The sequence below is a fragment of the Rhea pennata genome, chromosome 17, assembly GCF_028389875.1.
Source record: "Rhea pennata isolate bPtePen1 chromosome 17, bPtePen1.pri, whole genome shotgun sequence".
Lineage (NCBI taxonomy): Eukaryota > Metazoa > Chordata > Aves > Rheiformes > Rheidae > Rhea > Rhea pennata.
The window spans coordinates 15,501,356-15,519,469 of NC_084679.1; the positions used below are offsets into that span (position 1 = coordinate 15,501,356).

General features: G+C 55.1%; 1 protein-coding gene across 1 annotated transcript in view; it reads right to left on the reverse strand.

The window, feature by feature from the left end:
• Positions 1–16,089, reverse strand: part of SCARF2 (scavenger receptor class F member 2) — a 39,170-nt gene extending 23,081 nt beyond the window's left edge. The window contains 5 exon segments of the mRNA XM_062590411.1: positions 172–273; positions 2,584–2,642; positions 14,627–14,969; positions 14,972–15,044; positions 16,042–16,089. Coding sequence (XP_062446395.1) covers positions 172–273; positions 2,584–2,642; positions 14,627–14,969; positions 14,972–15,044; positions 16,042–16,089 — 625 coding nt within the window.
• Positions 16,090–18,114: the final 2,025 nt, after the last annotated feature.

Here is an 18,114-nt window from a genome sequence, read left to right on the forward strand (position 1 = left end):
GGCAAAACGTGTCGCGCTGGAGCTGGACTGGTGCTTCTGTGGGGACATGTCAGCCCAGGGTGCCCCTGGAGAGCAGCTCGCATTTGCACAAACTGTACGGGTGCTGTACCTGCTCGCAGGCGGCACGGGAGAGGGGCCACACCATGTCACACGGGGCCCACTGGTACTCACTGGTGTCGCAGTTGGCGCCAAAGTACCCATGGCGGCAGCGGCACTCGCCAGGTCTCACGCACACCTCGTTCTCCTTGCAGGTGAAGTTCCCCTCGCACACAGCTGGACAGATGGACAGATGACACTCATGACTGTGCAGCATGGGCAGGGCAAGGCCAGCTTGTGCAGCCTGTTTCCTGCCAGCCTCGTAGCACCAGATACCACTGGGCACATCTCCCAGTGCCCAAGGAGATGAGCCCCACACTGGCCTTGCCCTCCAAGCCCACCCCGCCTTGTAGAGCACTGACACCAGCTCTGCTGGTCTCCGAGTGCCTGAGGTGGCCGCAGCTGGCCCTGGACATAGAAAGGGGTGTGTGGGCATGCCCTGGGTGCTGCTGAGCCCTGGCACAGTGGTTGTCCCCTGCAAACAGAGAGGTGCTCACCCAGCCCAGCCTAGCAGACTAAATCGAGGCCTCACCAGAAAGCTGCCACCAGCTGCCCCGCTCAGCTCTCTCCCTGCCACCAGCCTCCTGCCACCTTGCTCAGCCTCACCCTTTGCATCAGCCTCCTGCCACCTTGCTCAGCTCCATCCCTATCACCAGCGTGCAGCCCAGGACAGCAGCTCTTGCTCCAGGAAGGAGACAGCTTCTCCTTGGTTGCCCAGGCACCTCCTCATCCCCAGCAGAGGCAGTTGTGGGCAGTGGCTGTCTCCAGCCACAGGGCAGGACGAAGGCACTGGGAGGGACCTTGCAGCCAGCCACAAGCCCCGTCCCCCTCCCCACGCTCACTGCAGCCCGTAGCAGCCTCACGGCCCCCCCAGACATCATGTCTCCCGCTGCACCTCGGGCCCCGGGCTGGCATGGGCCAGCAGCCCGCCCACCTCCTGTGGAGGGGAGCCTGTGGCAGGGCGAGCTCCAGGGGCGGTGGGAGCCACACTGAGCGGCCTCCTTGTGCAGCCCCCTGTGCTGGAGTCACCGCCCCCCCGGAAACCACCACGGCAAGGCCACGCCGTCCCCATGGCTCCCCCGGCAGAGCTGCAGCAAGAGGAAGGGCAGCTGACTTGTACAATCCACCTTACCTGCGAGTTCTTAGACCTACGGTGATGGATACTATAGAAAACCCTAAAATAGACAGATTAAACAGGTTAGGAGCAGTGAGTCTAATGGTTAGAGCAGGGTTGCAGGGCAAGGGGAGAGTGGAGACAGCTTGCAATTTCTTCCTGATAGGACTGTTCCCCCACCCCCCCGACTCCTGGGAGACCAGTCCTCCCTGTTTCCTGATGGAGAGATGAAGGGGCCACCTCCTATTTTCAGGGTACAAACGCATGCAAAGAGCAGTTACAGGGGCTCATGCGCAGTGAGTTAGTTTGTTAAGCAGGCTCTCGCCTCCGGCTGCAATGTACCGGAGCTGCCGTGGTGTTCCTCCGGCTCTAGTGGGGCAACTGCAGCGAGGCTCCATGCCGGCACCAAGGCAGCAAGCCTCTTCTCCTGCCCCGTGCACCCCGAGACCGCGGCTGCCCCGCACTGCAGCAGCAAGTCCCGGCGCTCGCCGTGCCGAGAGGCAGCCCTCTGCGGGCCCCAGCCTGCCACACTGGCTGGAGCACCGCGATGGCCAGCATGGGCTCCCTGGCCTGCTGCTGCTTCTTGCACTGGCCTGCTTGCTAGTCCTCGGCTTACAGCCAGGCTCCCTGCAGGCTGGTCCGTGATGGGCTACAGCCCACACACACCTGCTCCTGGTGCTCTTGACCTCCGCTCGCTGCTGGCAGGCTCGGGCTCAACTCCAAGTGGTGGAGCAACATCTGCAGGAGCCCTCTGGGTCCCGTCTCTGCAGCTGCCCACTCCCTCGCCTTTACACCCCCATCCATGCCCCTGGCTTTGCCTGGCTCCAGAGGATGCCTCGCCATGCCCCGGGTCCAAGAGCAAGGTCCTCAAGACCTCAACACCTCAACAGCCCACCTTGCTCGTTAAACCTGGAGAAGTTGGCGGGGATGCCCTGGCATGGAGGAAAACTACCCAGCTTGTCAGCAGGGCTCTGACCCCTGCAGACCCCAAAGAGCAGGGAGCAGGGGGCCATCGGGGCAGCCAGCATTGACGAGGAAGGCAGGGCAGGGGCCTGGCTCTGCGACGGGGGCCCCAGGACTTGTGAGACCCCAGCATTCGCTGCCGTAGCAGCCGTGGGAACCACCCTCTCCATCTGCTGTCCATGTGCCAAGCTTGCTCTGAGCACTGGAAGAAAGGCAGGAAAGTCTCTAGACTCTCAGGGGAGCGTCTGAGCCCGGCTGTGCACAGAGATCCCTCGGTAATGGCTTTTCACCACTGAGCAAGCCAGGGAGGCCTCTGACAGCGGGAAGAGCAGCCTTTGGTAAGGTGAAGAGGGCTCAGTAAAGAGAGGACAGAAGAATGACATCTGAAAAAGGAAAATGCCAATGCTTACCTATTAAACACTCATTTCCTTGTTGCCTCCATCCTGGGCAGCACACAAGTACTGAAAAGCTGCACAAAGAAAACGCAAATGGTGACAATCCTCAGAAACCCTTGGTCCCTCCTGAAAACCTGCCAAGAGCCCTTGTGTGGCACCACAATGGTGAGACACAAATCTCCCAGCTCATCAAGCCCGGCATGAGGGGCTGCCAACTCTTCCTCCACATCAGACTCTTTCTCCTCTTTGCATGTGGCACCTAAGCCAGAGGTCAGTTGCTGGTGGGCCCACATGAGTGCACCCATGTAGGCACCAGCTTGAGAGGTCACACCAGTAAGCTGAGGTGGCACTGGGAGTACCAGGAAGGAGGTACGAAGTGAGAATCGGAGTTCCTCCCAAAATCACTAATTAGCACCAATCTGCCATGTGAAAACACATACAATTTCCTCACAACTGTCTACATATTTCTTCTGAAAAATTCAGGGGTAGTGTGATGAGAAATACCCTCCTGGATTGTCAGTTTTCCTATGTTATTAATTCTTCCTGGACAGTTCAATATTTGTATCTTTTCCTAAACAAAGTAGGAGCAACAAAACAAATGAAAACTTCGTTTTTAAGTATTATTGTCACCTCCGCGCCCCCCCCCCCCCAAAAAAACCCTCCCAAACTAAAACAAAACAAAGTAACACCTGAAGACACAGGAAGTCTGTAAAACGTCCCAGGGCAGAAACAACGCTTTGCGCTTGTGGGTCCAGCAGAGCATCCTGTTCCCAAGCGAGCTGGGATCGGGATGTGGGCAGTGGCAGGGGGCCCCGGCCCGCCTCGGCCGCACTGGCGCCGGGGCTGCGCGAGAGCTGTGCTGGCCTGCTGCAGAGCAAGGGCTCGGGCTCCGCGCAGCGAGACGCCTGGCTCACTTTCCCTTGGACTGCGTCGCGATGACCCAGGCCTTTGGCAAAAAGCAGAGACCAGACGAATCTCCTGCTGCAGAGCATGGCCCCAGCACCGCTCACAGCTTCCACTTGATGTTACAGAAGCAGCGCTAGGAGTAGGAGCTGCAAGCAGCTATACCGAGACAGATACGCGAGCAGGGCATTTTGCCCAGTCCCACACCCATAGATCCTCCCATTGCTATTCTGCTCCTTTTTCCCCACCCAAATTTGGCAGCAAGGCTGAGAGTGGGAAACGGAGCAGCTTCTGCATGTCTCCTTGTTCTACATCCTTCAGTCCGGGAAAATTTGTTCCTGCTCAGCATATTCTGGGCACTTTGGGGTAAAAATAGCAGTCGGCTCCCCTTCCAGGAGGAGACACTTCCTCCTGGGTTCTGCAGCCTACTGCGGCTCTCACAGGTGGGCACAAGTACCCCACTGCCCTACATGTCAGTGCCCATGCAGCTGCAAGTCCATGGGGGCCACATGCCACCCCCAGATCAGACAGGGAATGGCCTACAAAGCTTAGGGATGGCCTGTATCCCTCCAGTTGGCACAAGAACAGTTTGTCACCATTTGTCACAGGCTTTCCCTAAGACCATTGGACGGCATGGTTCAATGGCAGCACTTCTTGCACTGCCTCATTTCACTGTGAAACTCATTGCTATAGGATATAACAGAATAAATGTAATCCAAAAAACAGCCACCAGGCTCAATGCAGATGGAAAATACCAGCGCTGGAAGGTCTCAAATCCCACTGGTCAGGGCCAACACAAGGAGGCAAGTCATGTAGGCAAGGGGATCTGGGCACTGAGGACTTCCACACTGGCCCACACAAGTGAAGCATGGTTATGGGGAACCTCACAGTTAGCATGAGGTGAAATGAGTGGTGTTCACCAGCTCACAGCACATTATAGTTTGCCTCTCCCAAAGAAAAAGATTGCCCTGCTCTCAGGAAATGGCTTAGATCATATTACTGCCAGCCAGTGTTTAAGGATAGAATAAACTGAATGTATTCCTTGATCGCGGCATCAGAAAATAATATTTAGAAATGAAGTTACAAAAGAAGAGCACAGACAAAGCAAGGAACTTTAATGAAGAGCTAAATAGAAGTTCATTGCTCAGCAGCCTCCGTGTCTCAACAGCCCTGGGGAATGGCAGCTCTGCTCCCTAGCCCAGGCTTGGCCACCCCAAAACCATCCTGGAGCTTGGGCTTCTCTTGCCACCCAGGTGGAAGCAGGCTGCCAGCCCCCTGTACAGCTGCCCTGCACAGCCAACTCCTCCAGCTCACAGCGGAGCATCCTAGCCTTTCTGACCTGCGCCTTGTTTGCAATCACTCCCACGAGCCAGAATGGGGGGGTAGGTACACCATGTGGCAGCGTGGGCAAGGGGACACCCTCTACCCACTCTGGTCATTCTGCATGCACGTTTCTACTGCATTCTTCAACTAATGCATCTTTTCCGGTCCACTGGCTTTTCCTGTTTACTAATGTTTTACAATAGCAGTGAAATATTATAGCAACATAAGGCTGGGAACATTTGCAGCACTTGCAATCTTATAGATCCACAACTATCCTTGCTAGGACCCCATGGAGAGCCCACCAAATGCACAGAATGGCTAACAGTGTGTTTTCTAAGTGACATCCTCTAAGTTTCTCTTCCCCAGCTTGTTTCGTTACACAGTTAGACTCAGCCGCCCAGCCAGCACAAGCAGGAGGCTATTTGCAGGGTTTCTTGCACTCTCCGAAGCACCTCCAGGAGTGAATGCCAGAAGCAGGACTGGAGCAACATTGGGCTTTTCTCAACCTGCTCCCCAAGTCCTTTGGACAAGAGGCTCACGCCATGACCAAGTCACCACTGGAGCTGCTTGGAAAATGGAGAGCACCACAGAACAGGGAAATGATTTTCTCTGGCTACTTTGGCTTTTCTAACATTTCCCAGCTGCCTCCAGCTCCAGCCCTGTATGTGACACTCAGGAAGGGAAAGTAGGACCTTGTGGGACCAAACACAGCTGAGGCAGAGACCAGTGACTACCCGGAGAAGAGGAAGCAACAAGGACTCTCCCACACTCTGGGTCACGGCAGGGTGCCCAGCACACCATGATGGCAATGAGGAGAAAGTAGCAGCTGTCAGGAGAAGAGACCTGCTGTGCTTGCAGCCTCAGCGTCAACTGAGCGATGCACCTGAAGCCACCTTGGGCTGGCGGCAACCTTGCAGCACCTCTGCTCCCTCCTTAGGTGTAAGGCAAAGTGCCTGCCAACAGGAGAGCAAGGCAGCATGAGCATCCTTCCCTGCCTGCACCATGCCTTGGCAGCTATGACCTTGACAAGAAGAGCCCATGGGACTGGAGTCAGAGAGGAGGAGACTGTGGGGATCACAGGAGCACCCAAGCTCAGGATTGCCCTGACAGATCTGGGGAGGAAAGCGTTCACCCAGCCTGACTACTCTCCCGGCATTGCTATATCACAGGGAAATGTCAGGAAGGATTTCTTCACGGATCTCTTCTAATACTGCTGGCCCAGACCCACAAAGGGGCTCGGCAATACCCTCCACATGCTCTGCTGACTGGAGGTGGTTGGGACAGGGTCCCTGAGCCTTTTGGGGGTCCTGAGACAGGCCCATGTGTCAGATCCCTCGTACCCCAGGTCCTGGGAGCCCTGTGCACAGACTGGATAATCTGCAATAAGCCAGACCACTCCTGAGACAGACCTGCCCAGCCAAAACAGGGACAAGGTATCCAGGGCTTTCTTCAGGGCTCTCTTAGAGGCACAGAGCCCTCAGGCCAGCGCTGGGATACCTGGCTCCCTGCTCACATACCCAGATAGGGCATATGGGGACTCAGCAGGACTCTTGGGACACATCCATTTAATGAGCACTGGAAGAGGTTGCCCAGAGAGGTTGTGGAGTCTCCCTCTCTGGAGATATTCAAGGCCCGCCTGGATGCAACCCTGTCTAACACGCTCTAGGTGACCCTGCTTGAGCAGGAGGGTTGGACTAGATGATCTCCAGAGGTCACTTCCAACCTTACTGATTCTATGATTCTATGATTGCTCTTCCCCACCAATAAGTGGCCTTGTGGGCCCTCATGGCAGCGTTGCAGGGACAGTGCTGCATCAGCTGGCCTTCTGTGTAAGGAGCTGGGACACTGGCTGCATGCAGAAGGAGAAGGACAACCCTCTCCCGGCAGCACAGTAGTGCTGATTCTCACTGGTTTCCATTGTGAGCAATACCAGGATCAGCCCTCCACCCTCATCTTCCTTTGCCTCCCAGCCTGTTGGCTCTGTTTCTCTGTCCCCCTGCAGCCTCATCAGCTCTCCTTCACCTCTGTTTGTGGGAGGCCAGATTTTGGCCCCCAGCACCTTCCTCCCTTCCACCCTCAGCCCTCTGCCCTTCCTCTTCTGGGCACGCATCCACAAATGCAGCTTGTGCTGCACTCTAGGCCTCTGGCCTTCCATCCAAACTAGCTCTTGGCTTGCCCTCTCCCAAGCTCTGCACGGCCAAACTCCCTCATCTCAGCTGCCAGCTTCCTTTTCTCTCCAGCTCGTAACCTCAGCTCTGCTCTCCTCAAACACATACAGCATGGGTAAGTGTCCTGCTGAGCCTCCTTCCCCTACTATCTCTGTGTCCTTCTGCCGACCAGAGCTCCTCTCTCCTCCTAAACCCAGGCAACCCTTGCCCTTCCTCCAATGTTGTCCCTCTGCCACCCCCCTTCCAGCATCCTTTCTCCTACATCAGGCTCCGACCCATCCCCCTTTTCCTCCCCAACTCTCACTCACAACTAGGTGCCACAGGGATGTTGTTTTCCAGAACTCAGATGCCCTGCACTCCTCTCCATGTGGCCCCACTACCCCCACCAGCCTCCAGCACCCAATGACCAACGATGGCCTCCAGCACTTGCTGCCCTGCCAACATTTCTGAGCCGAGCCTGGTTCATCACTCCTACTATGACTCCATGACAGCCCAAGACTGGAGGTGCCTCCCAGACTCCTAAGCCCCCACCGTCTTAGCTGTCCATCACCATCCTTGATGAAGATTTTTGCTGCTCCAGTTGCTATTTCCAACCCTTTGTGCAGCAGAGGGTGCCTGGCCAGGTAGTGCCTGCTATGTCCTGATGCAACCCAGGTGCTGAGAAAGATGCATGGAAAATGTATGACCTCTCTCAAAGAAACAGCACACGGTGCTGCCTCCGTCCAACACTGGCCTTGCCTGGGGTGCTCCAGCAAAGCAGAAAGGCACAGTGGCAGCCCAGGGCCTGCCATCCCAGGGAGAAACCATAGACGCATGCAACAGGCAATGCCAGTGGGAATCCAACTTGCCCCACCAGAGCCTGGTGGCACATCCCACCAGGGGCCCACGTCTCTTCAGCAGAAGAACAGTCCCAGTCCCAGGGAAACAACACGTTCAACACGAACTATGTGATCACCACTGGAGATGGGAGCTACTTTGGAGCTTAACTGGCCAAAAGGATGTTGCAGTCGAGGAAAACTTTAGTACAGGCTGGTTCAGCGGTGAAAGACAGAGCTTGGAATGCATTTTTTTTTCTTTAAATGTAACAAACATACAAAAAAAGGAGGAGGAGACAGCAAGAAAATATTCGATCTAAACCAAGCACAGTCACAGGATCACGTCTGACTGCCAGAATGACTTGTCCTGGGCTTGCGGGGTGGGGGGGGGGAAACCTGACAGCAACCTCAGGCAGAAGACAGGCAATGAGGAGACCAAAATCAATTTTCATGTAAACAGGGGAGTACCGAGGGAACAGCACTTCCTCAGGCAGCACCAGCAAGGCTGACACTGAAGCGCTGCATCTACATTTCATAAAGGATGTTGAAAAATTGGAAGCGAGGCAGAAAAAAACCACAAAAATGATTCAAGGCCTGGAAAAAAGGACTTACAGTCAGCGACCAAAATAGCTCAATCTATTCAGTCAATCAAAAGGAAGATTATGAGGCAACGTGATTGCAGCATGTGAATACCTCCACAGAGGGAACCCAGGGTTTGAGCAGGGTCTCTAATCCAGCAGAAAAGGCGCTGCAGGACCCAGTGGCCAGGAGCTGAGCCGGAAGGCTTGAGCATACGAGGAGGAGATGCACTTTGTTAGCAGTGAGGGGGATTCACCATTAAAACCAACGCCCTGGGGATGGGGCGGGCCCAAAACTCTTCAAACTCGGACGAGATTCCTCTCTGCAAGACACGTTAGTCCAACACAAGTTATTGGGCTCCATCCAGGAGATCGGGATGAAGTTTAACGGGCTGTGACAGACAGGAGGGAAGCTGGTTGGGAATTTTTTGACAAAAGCCTTTTGCCCCAGCACGCTGTCCCTGGGGCTGCTGAATGCCGTGGCAGCCCCTGCCCCGTGTGGGTGCCTGGTCCAGGCCTGGCTACCCATGCCGTTTTCCCCCAGCTGCACGGACTCTGCCACGCATGTCTGCTGAGCGGCACTCAGAGCAGATGAAAGCCCTGGATTACTTCTGTTGGGATGCTCAGACACTGACGGGGCAAGTTCATCTCCCACAGCCTTGATGAGGAGATAGGATAGGGATTCTGGCTCTCTGACATGCCTACAGTGGGTCAAAAGCACCCCTTATTTCACATGGGATTACTTTCATTCCTCTGTTTTTTTTTCTAGTGTTAGAAATTCAGTGTCTGAGGTTTTCAAATGTCCCAAAGGAAACAGTCACATACTTGCAATGGGAAACACTTCACTAGAAAAATCTCATCTTATCTCTTACCTGTTCCTTTCCAATGCAAACCACAAATCTCCTCTTTTTCTCCCTCTCCTTGCAGGGAGGCACCTCCCAGATACCTGCAGTCATCTGCCAGGCACACCAAAACTGCAGAGCCCAGGATCATCTTAGATGCACCAAAAGTCCTGGGCGTCTCTGGTCCAGAAGTCCCAAGCACATGCCAACTGTGAGGTCCATCACACTACAGCCCTCCATCATAGCATGAAAACAAAGCATCAAGAAGGAAAACTAACTGCGCCTCAAGGACAAACCCAAGCACGCATCTGAGAAGCGAGTGCCTAGGAGATGCCACGGGCATCATCTCAGAACCCTTGTCCACCCCAGTCCCCAGTGTTAACAACCTCCTTGTTCTCTGAAATGGGGGAATTCAGACTGCACCACAAATTTCTGGGGGCAGGGAGAGGGAATGAAAGTTCCCTTCCGAGCTTTGCAAGCCCACTGGCTGTCTGAAGCATATGTGCTTTGAACCTACCCACCGAGAGAGAGACCCTGGCACTTTGGGCATGTGCAGGATGATGCAGACAAGCTGCTCCAAAGATAAAAAAGACCGACGGTCTACAGGTGCTGAGGCCAAGCAGGACGCTAACCATGATCTAGCCACGTCTCCAGCCCCCACACAGTGCCTTTCCTGGAAGCAGGATTAGGGCATATCTTTTAAAAGATATCTAATCTCTCTTTAACTATGCCAGGCGATAGTGTCCAACACCTCTTTGGTCAGCCCTTCTCTCATTTATCAGCTGCTTTGACAGCTAATAAACTCACTTGTACTTCAAAGCTCAACTTATCTATCCGTGACACCCAACTGCTGGAGCTGCCAGCAAGGTAGAAAAGGCCTCTGCTCCCAGCGACTCATTGCAAAGTGCAAGCGCTCCTTGTCGCTTTGGCCAGAAAGCACTCCACTGTGATCAACCTGGGACAGACAGGACTCTGCCAGTAGGGCTCAGCCACCCAGAGCCTTCCACCCTGCCAGAGCCTCTGCACCAAATGGCACATATGTGCCTTCATGCCTTGCCCCAGAGCAGCACCGGGACCAGACCCAGAACAGAGATGGCTTTGGGGTAGTGTTAGACTCACAGAGGAGCAGTGTTGGCTACAGAGAGGGATTGAACCTGGACGCTGAACCCTATAGCAGTGGGAGAGTGTCAAGTCCATTTGTGAAATGTACCTCTTGGTGTCTTTCCTTCCAACAGGATTCAGGTTGTGTGTCCTGTGACTCCTGGGCAACACACACTGAAGCACTGCAAGTGGGACAACTGGGAGATTTGTTTATAAACCACTCTCCAAAATCAAACTAACATGCTAACATAGATGTGACCTCTATGAACAAAGGCTTCAGGCTTCACTTGATTTTTCTTTTCTTCTGAAGTGAAGGGGAAAAAAAGGAGATTAAAAAATGCCTCTGAGATCTGACCAGCTCTCTGCAATTTTAAGGATCCAGAAGAAAAGGAGCATGGATGTGGGCAAAGATGTAGCTGCAACCTGCAGGAAGGAATGCTAACTCTTCCCACTGCTTCTGACACAAGGGTGTATCCCACTTCTGATTTCCTTGAAGCAGTTCTACTTCAGCTACTGCTACAGATAGGTTTCCTGACACAGGAGAGACTGTTCCCTATCTGGACCAACACAATCCTCCACAATTAAAGAGCAGCAGGGCACACACCTAAAGAGCTTTCTCTTGCAGAAGAGGAAAACCCATGGTTCAGATGGGAGTTGCTGCCAGAAGATCCAAGTTAAAAGCTTTCTGCTAATCCACCTTGCAGAAGGGAGTTGCAGGGGAACCCTATGGATGCACATTGCATCCCCTAAGCCCAGTGCAACACTGCCACCTTGCCCAGTCACATATCCATCCCAGTTTTCAGCTCTCCGCAAACCCTGTACCACAGAGGGCTACTCCAACTGGAGAGTGGCATTATCCTGACACCGAGTCCCTTCTCTCTCTTTCTGATCACCCATCACTTGCTGCCAGCCATGCCCCTCCCTCTTAGTGATTAGTAGCATGCTGCACACCTTCAACACATAGACCACTCAGGACCACCAGGCTCCAGACAGCTTTCTCCCACCCAGAACTGAAAACTGGGACATATCCCCATCCTAAGTTAGCTGTAATTCCTCAACCTGAATTCCATTAGAAACCACTAGCCTAGGGATCTAGACAAAGACAGTTTCCTCAGTGCAGCATAGAAGTGCATACTTGAAAGAAAACCTTCAGGCAGAGAAAGAAAGAAAGAAAAAGAAGATTTCTGAAGGAGAGTTTTAGTGAGAAAAGGCTGAGGACAAAACAATTCCCAGTTCCTAAGCATGTAGGGCTTGTTTTCACCAACTTACATCCTTGATTCTCAAATTGCAGCTTTAGAGAGGGTCTTGTTAACTTTTAACTGGTTATAAAAGAACACCAAATTTAAGAAGTGCAGTTGTATTTAGTACACAAAACTATAACACCAGGTGGCTCCAAAATATGTCCCTTTCTCCTCCCTTAAATAGTCTGTTTGAAATTCTGCCCACTATCCAGGTCTCAGAAGCTTGCAACAAGATGATCAGGCAAAAGAGAATCCCACTTTCAGACTCTTGAAAACTGAAACAGGGATCTCTTGCCTGCCTCAGGGTTTGTATCATCCCTAGAAGCATGGAAGCCATTCGGGGCCACGCTGCAGCGATGAGGACAGGGTGACTGACAGAGCTGCAGACACTCACCTGGATGGCATGGCCAAGGGGAGCTGCAGGAGCAGGACACAGTTCCTCCAGTAATGGGCTAGCAAGCCCACATTTGCAGCCCCAACTGAGGCAGAAAAGCACGGAGATTTCCAAATCAATTGCATTAGTCTTGCAGGAAAAGGAGCAAGATCGTTCTGGGATCTCTTGTACCCAGAGGGGCCGCCTAGACACACACAGCACTTGTACAATCATCTAGCAAAACATATGGCAAAGAGTAAAACCAGCAGCTTTAATGAGCTCAAATGTTTAGGAAAGCTGCAAAACTGGGGGAGGGGGAACTGGAAAACCAAAGACTGGCTGGTGGCTTGCATGTGTGAGACGGACGCCTGCACCTCCTCTCCTATGGAGATCCAATCCAGCTGCGCCCAGACTCCGTGCCCACAGCAGGACCTTTCAGTACCTCTCCCAGGGTTTTGTTCACTGTTGAAATCCATTTTGGCAGTACAACATAGTGTGTCCTTGCCATACAGAGTGTTAATGGCAGCAGAACAGACAAGATGGGGTGGCCACTACACAGGGGGTGGGTGCCAGGATCACGTGGGTGGGAAAGGGAGGGAAGAAGGATTTTCGGAAGGTAGGAGTGAAAAAATGATGCAACCATCTTCTCTACTTACTAGGTACCATCCCCTCCTCATCTCTTTCGGCTGCTAGGTTGGCTTCAGGGTCTATTACAGCCATGGGAAGATGGACAAAACTGCTCTTCATCTGCCTGTCCTACACACCGTTTGCCTGCTTGCCAGCTAACACCTCTTGCACACACCATGTGCTTGGGGCAAAATCTTGGCACAAGGCACAGAGCGCAAGTGAGCCCAAGGCCTTGAAGTGCTGGGCAAGCACGTGGGCTCCCAGGCTCCTAGTCCCAGGCAGAAGAACGTTATTCCTGCAGAATAGGGAGGAGGTGTCCTGCACACCAGCTGGGGGAAAGCAGCAGACAAAAAGCATGGCTTGCTTTTGCTTCTATAGGCCTAGAACAAGTTTTTAGTGCCCAACTCTCCCAACACCAGTAGGAGCTCCCCATCTCCCACCACCTCTGCTGGGTGGGTTCTTGGACAGACAGATGGTTCCTGTACAGAGGCAGAAGCAACCAGGTGCCCTCTCCCTGCCTGCCCAGTGCCTTGAATAGTCCCAGGACATTGGGAACAGTGGGATGGCTGCTCACAGACCTGAACTTGCTTTGTCTTCCCTGGGAGGGGATGGCAGCTAGGCCAGGAACCAGCCCTGTAGGTCACCAGGCAGATGGTGAGAGAACTGGTGCATCCTCCCCAGGTGCATCCTCTCTCGGTGCATCCTCCCCCATCCAGTAACGGCACAAGGCAGTGAGCACAGCGGCTCAGCTAGCACACGGCTGGGAACTGTGGACTGCTCTGGCTCATGAAATGCCTGCTTAGGAAATTCAGCCTGTAATTTGAGGAGGGGGCACCAGCGCCCTGCGGCCCTACTGAATGCAGCCATTATGTGGGCCCCTCTAGCTCACAGCACATGTTTTCCTTGTGGACTTGCCCAACCTCATGGCTACAACGTAAAGGTGCATTTATGGCCTGGGCCCCCCACAAAAGCAATGTCCTGGGGAACTTGCCTTTCCAGCTGGGACAGAGGAGCTCTGGGTGCTCCCTGCTTTGCAGGAGCCAGCCTGGCCAGGAGAGCTTGTCTAGCACTAAGCCTGAGTGCTGTGGAGAAGTTGGGCTTGGCCTGAGGTGATGCTCTGCATAGCGATCAGCAGTGTCAGCAGCACAAGGAGTGTAGAAGAAGCAGCGACAAGACTGTGCCAGCTCCCAGAGCCCTTCCCCTGGTCAAGCAGACAGGACGGGACCCCTCAGCTGCACCAGTCCCAAACCCCCCTCCCGCTGCCCCCGGGGAGCCAGGCTGCACCAGCACTCTCTTTTTGAAACTAAACCCAAGTGTCCCAGAGCTGCCAGCTCTGCCATTCTGAGCAGCCTGGGGCAGCTCCACCAGGATACCCAGAGCATCCCACACTCTGCCAGCCCAGGCTCCCAGGCTTTTCTTGTAGCAGGATCAGTTCTGAGAGAAGCAGGACCAGTTCCCTGCAGCATGATCAGCCTCGCACCAGCTCTCTGCAACAGCATTGGCCTCTGAGGTCCCCAAGACGGATGGACTGCAGCATGACTGGCTCCCCTGGGTCACCCAGGACTGGTATCCTGCAGCACGACGGATCTGAGGGGGTACAGGACAGACTCCCTGCAGCACAACTGGCTCCCTCCTGGGATGCCCAGGACCAGTTCCCTGTATCAGGACCTCCCTGTGGGGAGCAGGATAGGCTCTCCACAGCAAGATTGGCCTCAGGAGGAGCAAGACCAGCCCTCCAGGGCACCCAGAATTGGTTTCCTGCAGCAGCATTGACCTCCCAGGACGAGCAGGTCTGGCTCCCCGCTCCCTCTCGGCTTGGGCTCCTCGCCCCTTTCCCCGGTACCCGGCCCGACGCCCCCAGCTCCCCCCACCTCAGCCCCGCACAAGACGGACTTTGTCTTGGAAGGAGCCCAGGGCCGCGGCTCGCACGGGGGAGGGGAGCGGCGAGCCCGCCGCGCCGCGGAGCCCCGCCGCCTGTCCGCGGGGACGCGCTGCCCCACGACGGCCCGGCCCGGCCCGGCCCGGCCCGGCCCGGGCTCACCTGCTCGTCCTCCCCCCTCTCCCCCCACCCCCGCCGCCGCTCCTACCCGGCGGCTCTGCAGACGTTCCTGCCGCGGGGGCTCAGCTCCTGTGCGGCTCCGCAGCTCAGCAGCAGCAGCAGCAGCGCGGCTCCGGCTCCGGCTCCGGCTCCGGCTCGGGCGCGGCGGGGCTGCCGTAGCCCGCGGGCCGCCATGGCCGTCGGCGCCGCGGGGCCTGTCCCGGCCCGGCCCATCCCATGCGGGGCGCGGCGCCCCGGCTCCGCGGCTCCCCGGTACCCGCCCTGCTCTGCCCGGCCCTGGCTGCCGCACGGCGGGCAGAAGCTGCAGTGCGAGCGCCGCGCTGCCGCTGCCGCCGCCTCCCCCGCGCCCCTCTCGGCGGCGGCGGGAGGGGCCCGCCGCCAGCCAGGAAATTCCACATTGGTTCCCCTGACGGCGGGCCAGGCTCCGGGGGCCGCGGGGCCGCCGCCTCGCCGCGCCCCCGCCGCCCGCCGCGGCCCCGCTCCCCGACGGCCCCGCGTCGGGCTGCCCCGGCTCCGGATCCTGCCGGCGGGAAGGCGCTTTGCGCCCGGCCTCGCGGGCACCAGGGCAGCCCGGGAGGGAGCTGCAAGGGGGCCTCTGCGGGTGGGCGGTGAGCCCCGCAGAGCCAGCAGCAGGTCCTCCGAGGGGACGAAGCGGCGAAGTTCTGGCCCCCAAGCTCACCCCAGCATCCAGCAGAGCCCCAGGCGTCCTGCAGTCCCCAGGGGTCTGGCGGTGCCAGGCATTGGACAGTGCTGGGTGCCCAGCACCCCAGGGGAGCTGTCAGAGCCCAAGCAGCCCCAGGGGTCCAGCAGTCCTGCAGTCTGACAGCTCCAGGTGCCAGAAGGCCCAGCTTCCCAACAGCTTCAGGCAACTGGCAAAGCCAGCGTGTTGGGAGGCACATGTCCACTCAGGGACCTGTGAGAGCAGGAGCTGGAGCAGGGACAGAAGACCTCCATGGCAGTCACTCATTAGCCCACTTTAATGACATAGCTGCGAACTGAGGAGACGCTGGACACCCAGAGCAGCCCCACACCACTAGCCCAGCAGGGCAGCCTGGGCAGCAGGCCTCCTCAGCCCAGTGGCAAGTAGGGCAGCCAGTGGTGCTGCCTCTGCAGGCAGGGCTAGAGGGCTTGTTTGGGCCATTGGGTAGTCAGGGTTCCCAGGGAGGTGGAAGCAACAGGAAGGCAGAAGCTCTGCAGGAAATCTGAAGCCTCTGAAGTATCAAATGTTGCCCCCCCCCCAAAGGTAGAATGTGACTGTGGACCCAGTACCTGCACTTCTGGGAGGGGACAATTCAGTGAGGAGTGCCTTCCAGCCCAGCTTGTGACAGAGAATATATGTTCTCAAGACAAACCTGTGACTGAGCTAGCTGTCACTGGGAAAAGGGCAACTGAGCAAGCTAGCTTCTAGTGCTGATGAGGTTCTCATAAATCTGGCTAACTGACCTTACATACACTTAGTATGGTGCAGCTACCAGGTTGACCGGGCCACATTTCCCCCGGGGGGGGGGGTGGGGGTCAAGGGGAAGAGCGTGTCCCACTGCTCAGGGTACTGTATCACACTGAGCCCAGCATGCAATGGGCAGTCAGTGCAATCCTCCCCTAGCTCTTCTGAACCAACAGCAATACCATATGGGTCAAGAAGCCTAGATTCCCCACACCATTCCCACATACCAGCTGGCTTTTCAACTTTGATGGTCACTGCAATGAGCAGACCAGAAAGCCAAGCTTGTCTAAGCTTCAAGGACATCCTTTAGCTGTAGGTTTAAAGCATGCATAGAGGACAACCTAATCAGCTGCTATGTGGTAGCAAACATGAAGCTAAGTAGCAAGATAACCCTTATTGCTCATTGTTCTTTGAGCACAGTGGAACATTATCACTCTCTACAGGCTCAGCTTTCTCAGGGAGTCAAGTGAACCCATTTCCATTTTAAGCACTGCTTCACTTCTGCTGAAAGCTAGCTTTATCCAAAGAGCTGTGTAATGGCATACAGACCGTGCGTATCTCATATAGAGTTTTGTCTGAGGGTGACAGTCACCTCTGTGGGTTTCCTGAGGAGGGAGTGGAGTCTCCATCATACTAAGCATGGGTTAGATAGCATCCCTCAGGAGTGGATTAGGCTGTCCTGAGTGGTCCCCAAGCACCTTCCCAGTTCTGGGAATCCTTCACTGAACAAAGAGTAAATGAAAAGTTTGATGAACTCATCACTAGCTTCCTCCAGCGTTTCTAGTACATGGGACTGATGTGTGTGGAAGGTTTCTATCCTGCACAAACCCAGAAAAAAAGAGGCTCCCAGCACAGAACTCCCAGTAGACTTACTGGCTGGAGTTCTCTTTTGCAATTGCATCCCAATAAACATGTCTGCAAGAGCATTGCCTACCTCCTAATGCCTAAGCATTGACAGTGGCTTGTGCAAAGAGCATAAACGGCTCAGAATCTAAACAACTGTCCCTTGAGAAAATTCGTTCCTTGTATTAGCTCTTTCATGGACCATCCTAGAAGCCACTGACAAGCTGCCATTTTTACGGTCCAGGCTTATAATGCTCTGGACCAATGTCTTGTGTATCAAGGTGTAGTAAGACCAGTCTCCCTGAGGCCTTTGCATATCAGTGATGCTGCAGCAGGGAGCAATCAGGACCCCTCTGTAGCACGGTGAATCCAGGAAGGCAAAGCTGAAGATGTTGCTCCTTCCCACTGAGCAATATTTTCATTGAGCCACCAGTGGGGACACAGTAGTGACCGCACATGACAGAGTTGCCCTTTTCCTATTTCTTGTACCATGGGTATATCTAGATTGTGGCCAGTGTTCTGCATGTGAGCAACTGCTAGCAGAACCCCTGGTACAGAGCAGTGCTCCTGTGGATGGTGGCCATCAGAGAAAAGTCTCCCTGTCCTAAAATGCTGAAGGGGCAGGGGAACACAATTCCTGAGCTGCACTCAGCTCTCTTCTGCTCTCTTCAAAATTCTGCCCAGAAACACTCTCTTATCTCCCTGGTCTTTACCCATGTAACTCACTGATTTTCTTTTTCAGACTTAGCTTTCCTCTTGGCTTGTGACTATGATATCATCCTCTTTCCCTCTCTGAAGCCAACCAGGCCTCAGCCAGCACCTTTTGCATGCCCCTGGCCACCATCCTCACACTTGGCAGTAGTATCTGCCATGCCATGGAGCAGCTGCCCTTGCATGGCTTCTTCTGCCTCCATGTCTCTCCCCCTGTGCACTTTTGTCCTGCTCAGAGGGCTTGTCTGGCATGTGCCCAGAAACACGAGGGTGGCCCTGCTCAGCTCCCAGGATATGAGGCGGGAATGCTGAGACCATGCTGACTTGAGCCATGCCAAGGAGTGAGGAATTCCCTCAGGAAATTGCTCAGCCTGGAGCTGAGCTTAACATGACTTCCTGTCTGGGAAAGAGGGCTGGGGAGGGGGTTAATTCCAAAAAATGATGGTCAAAAGGAGCTGGGTACAGATACATTAAGCCACTGGTACAGAGCCTGTAGCATCTGTTCTTCTTCTCCCCCT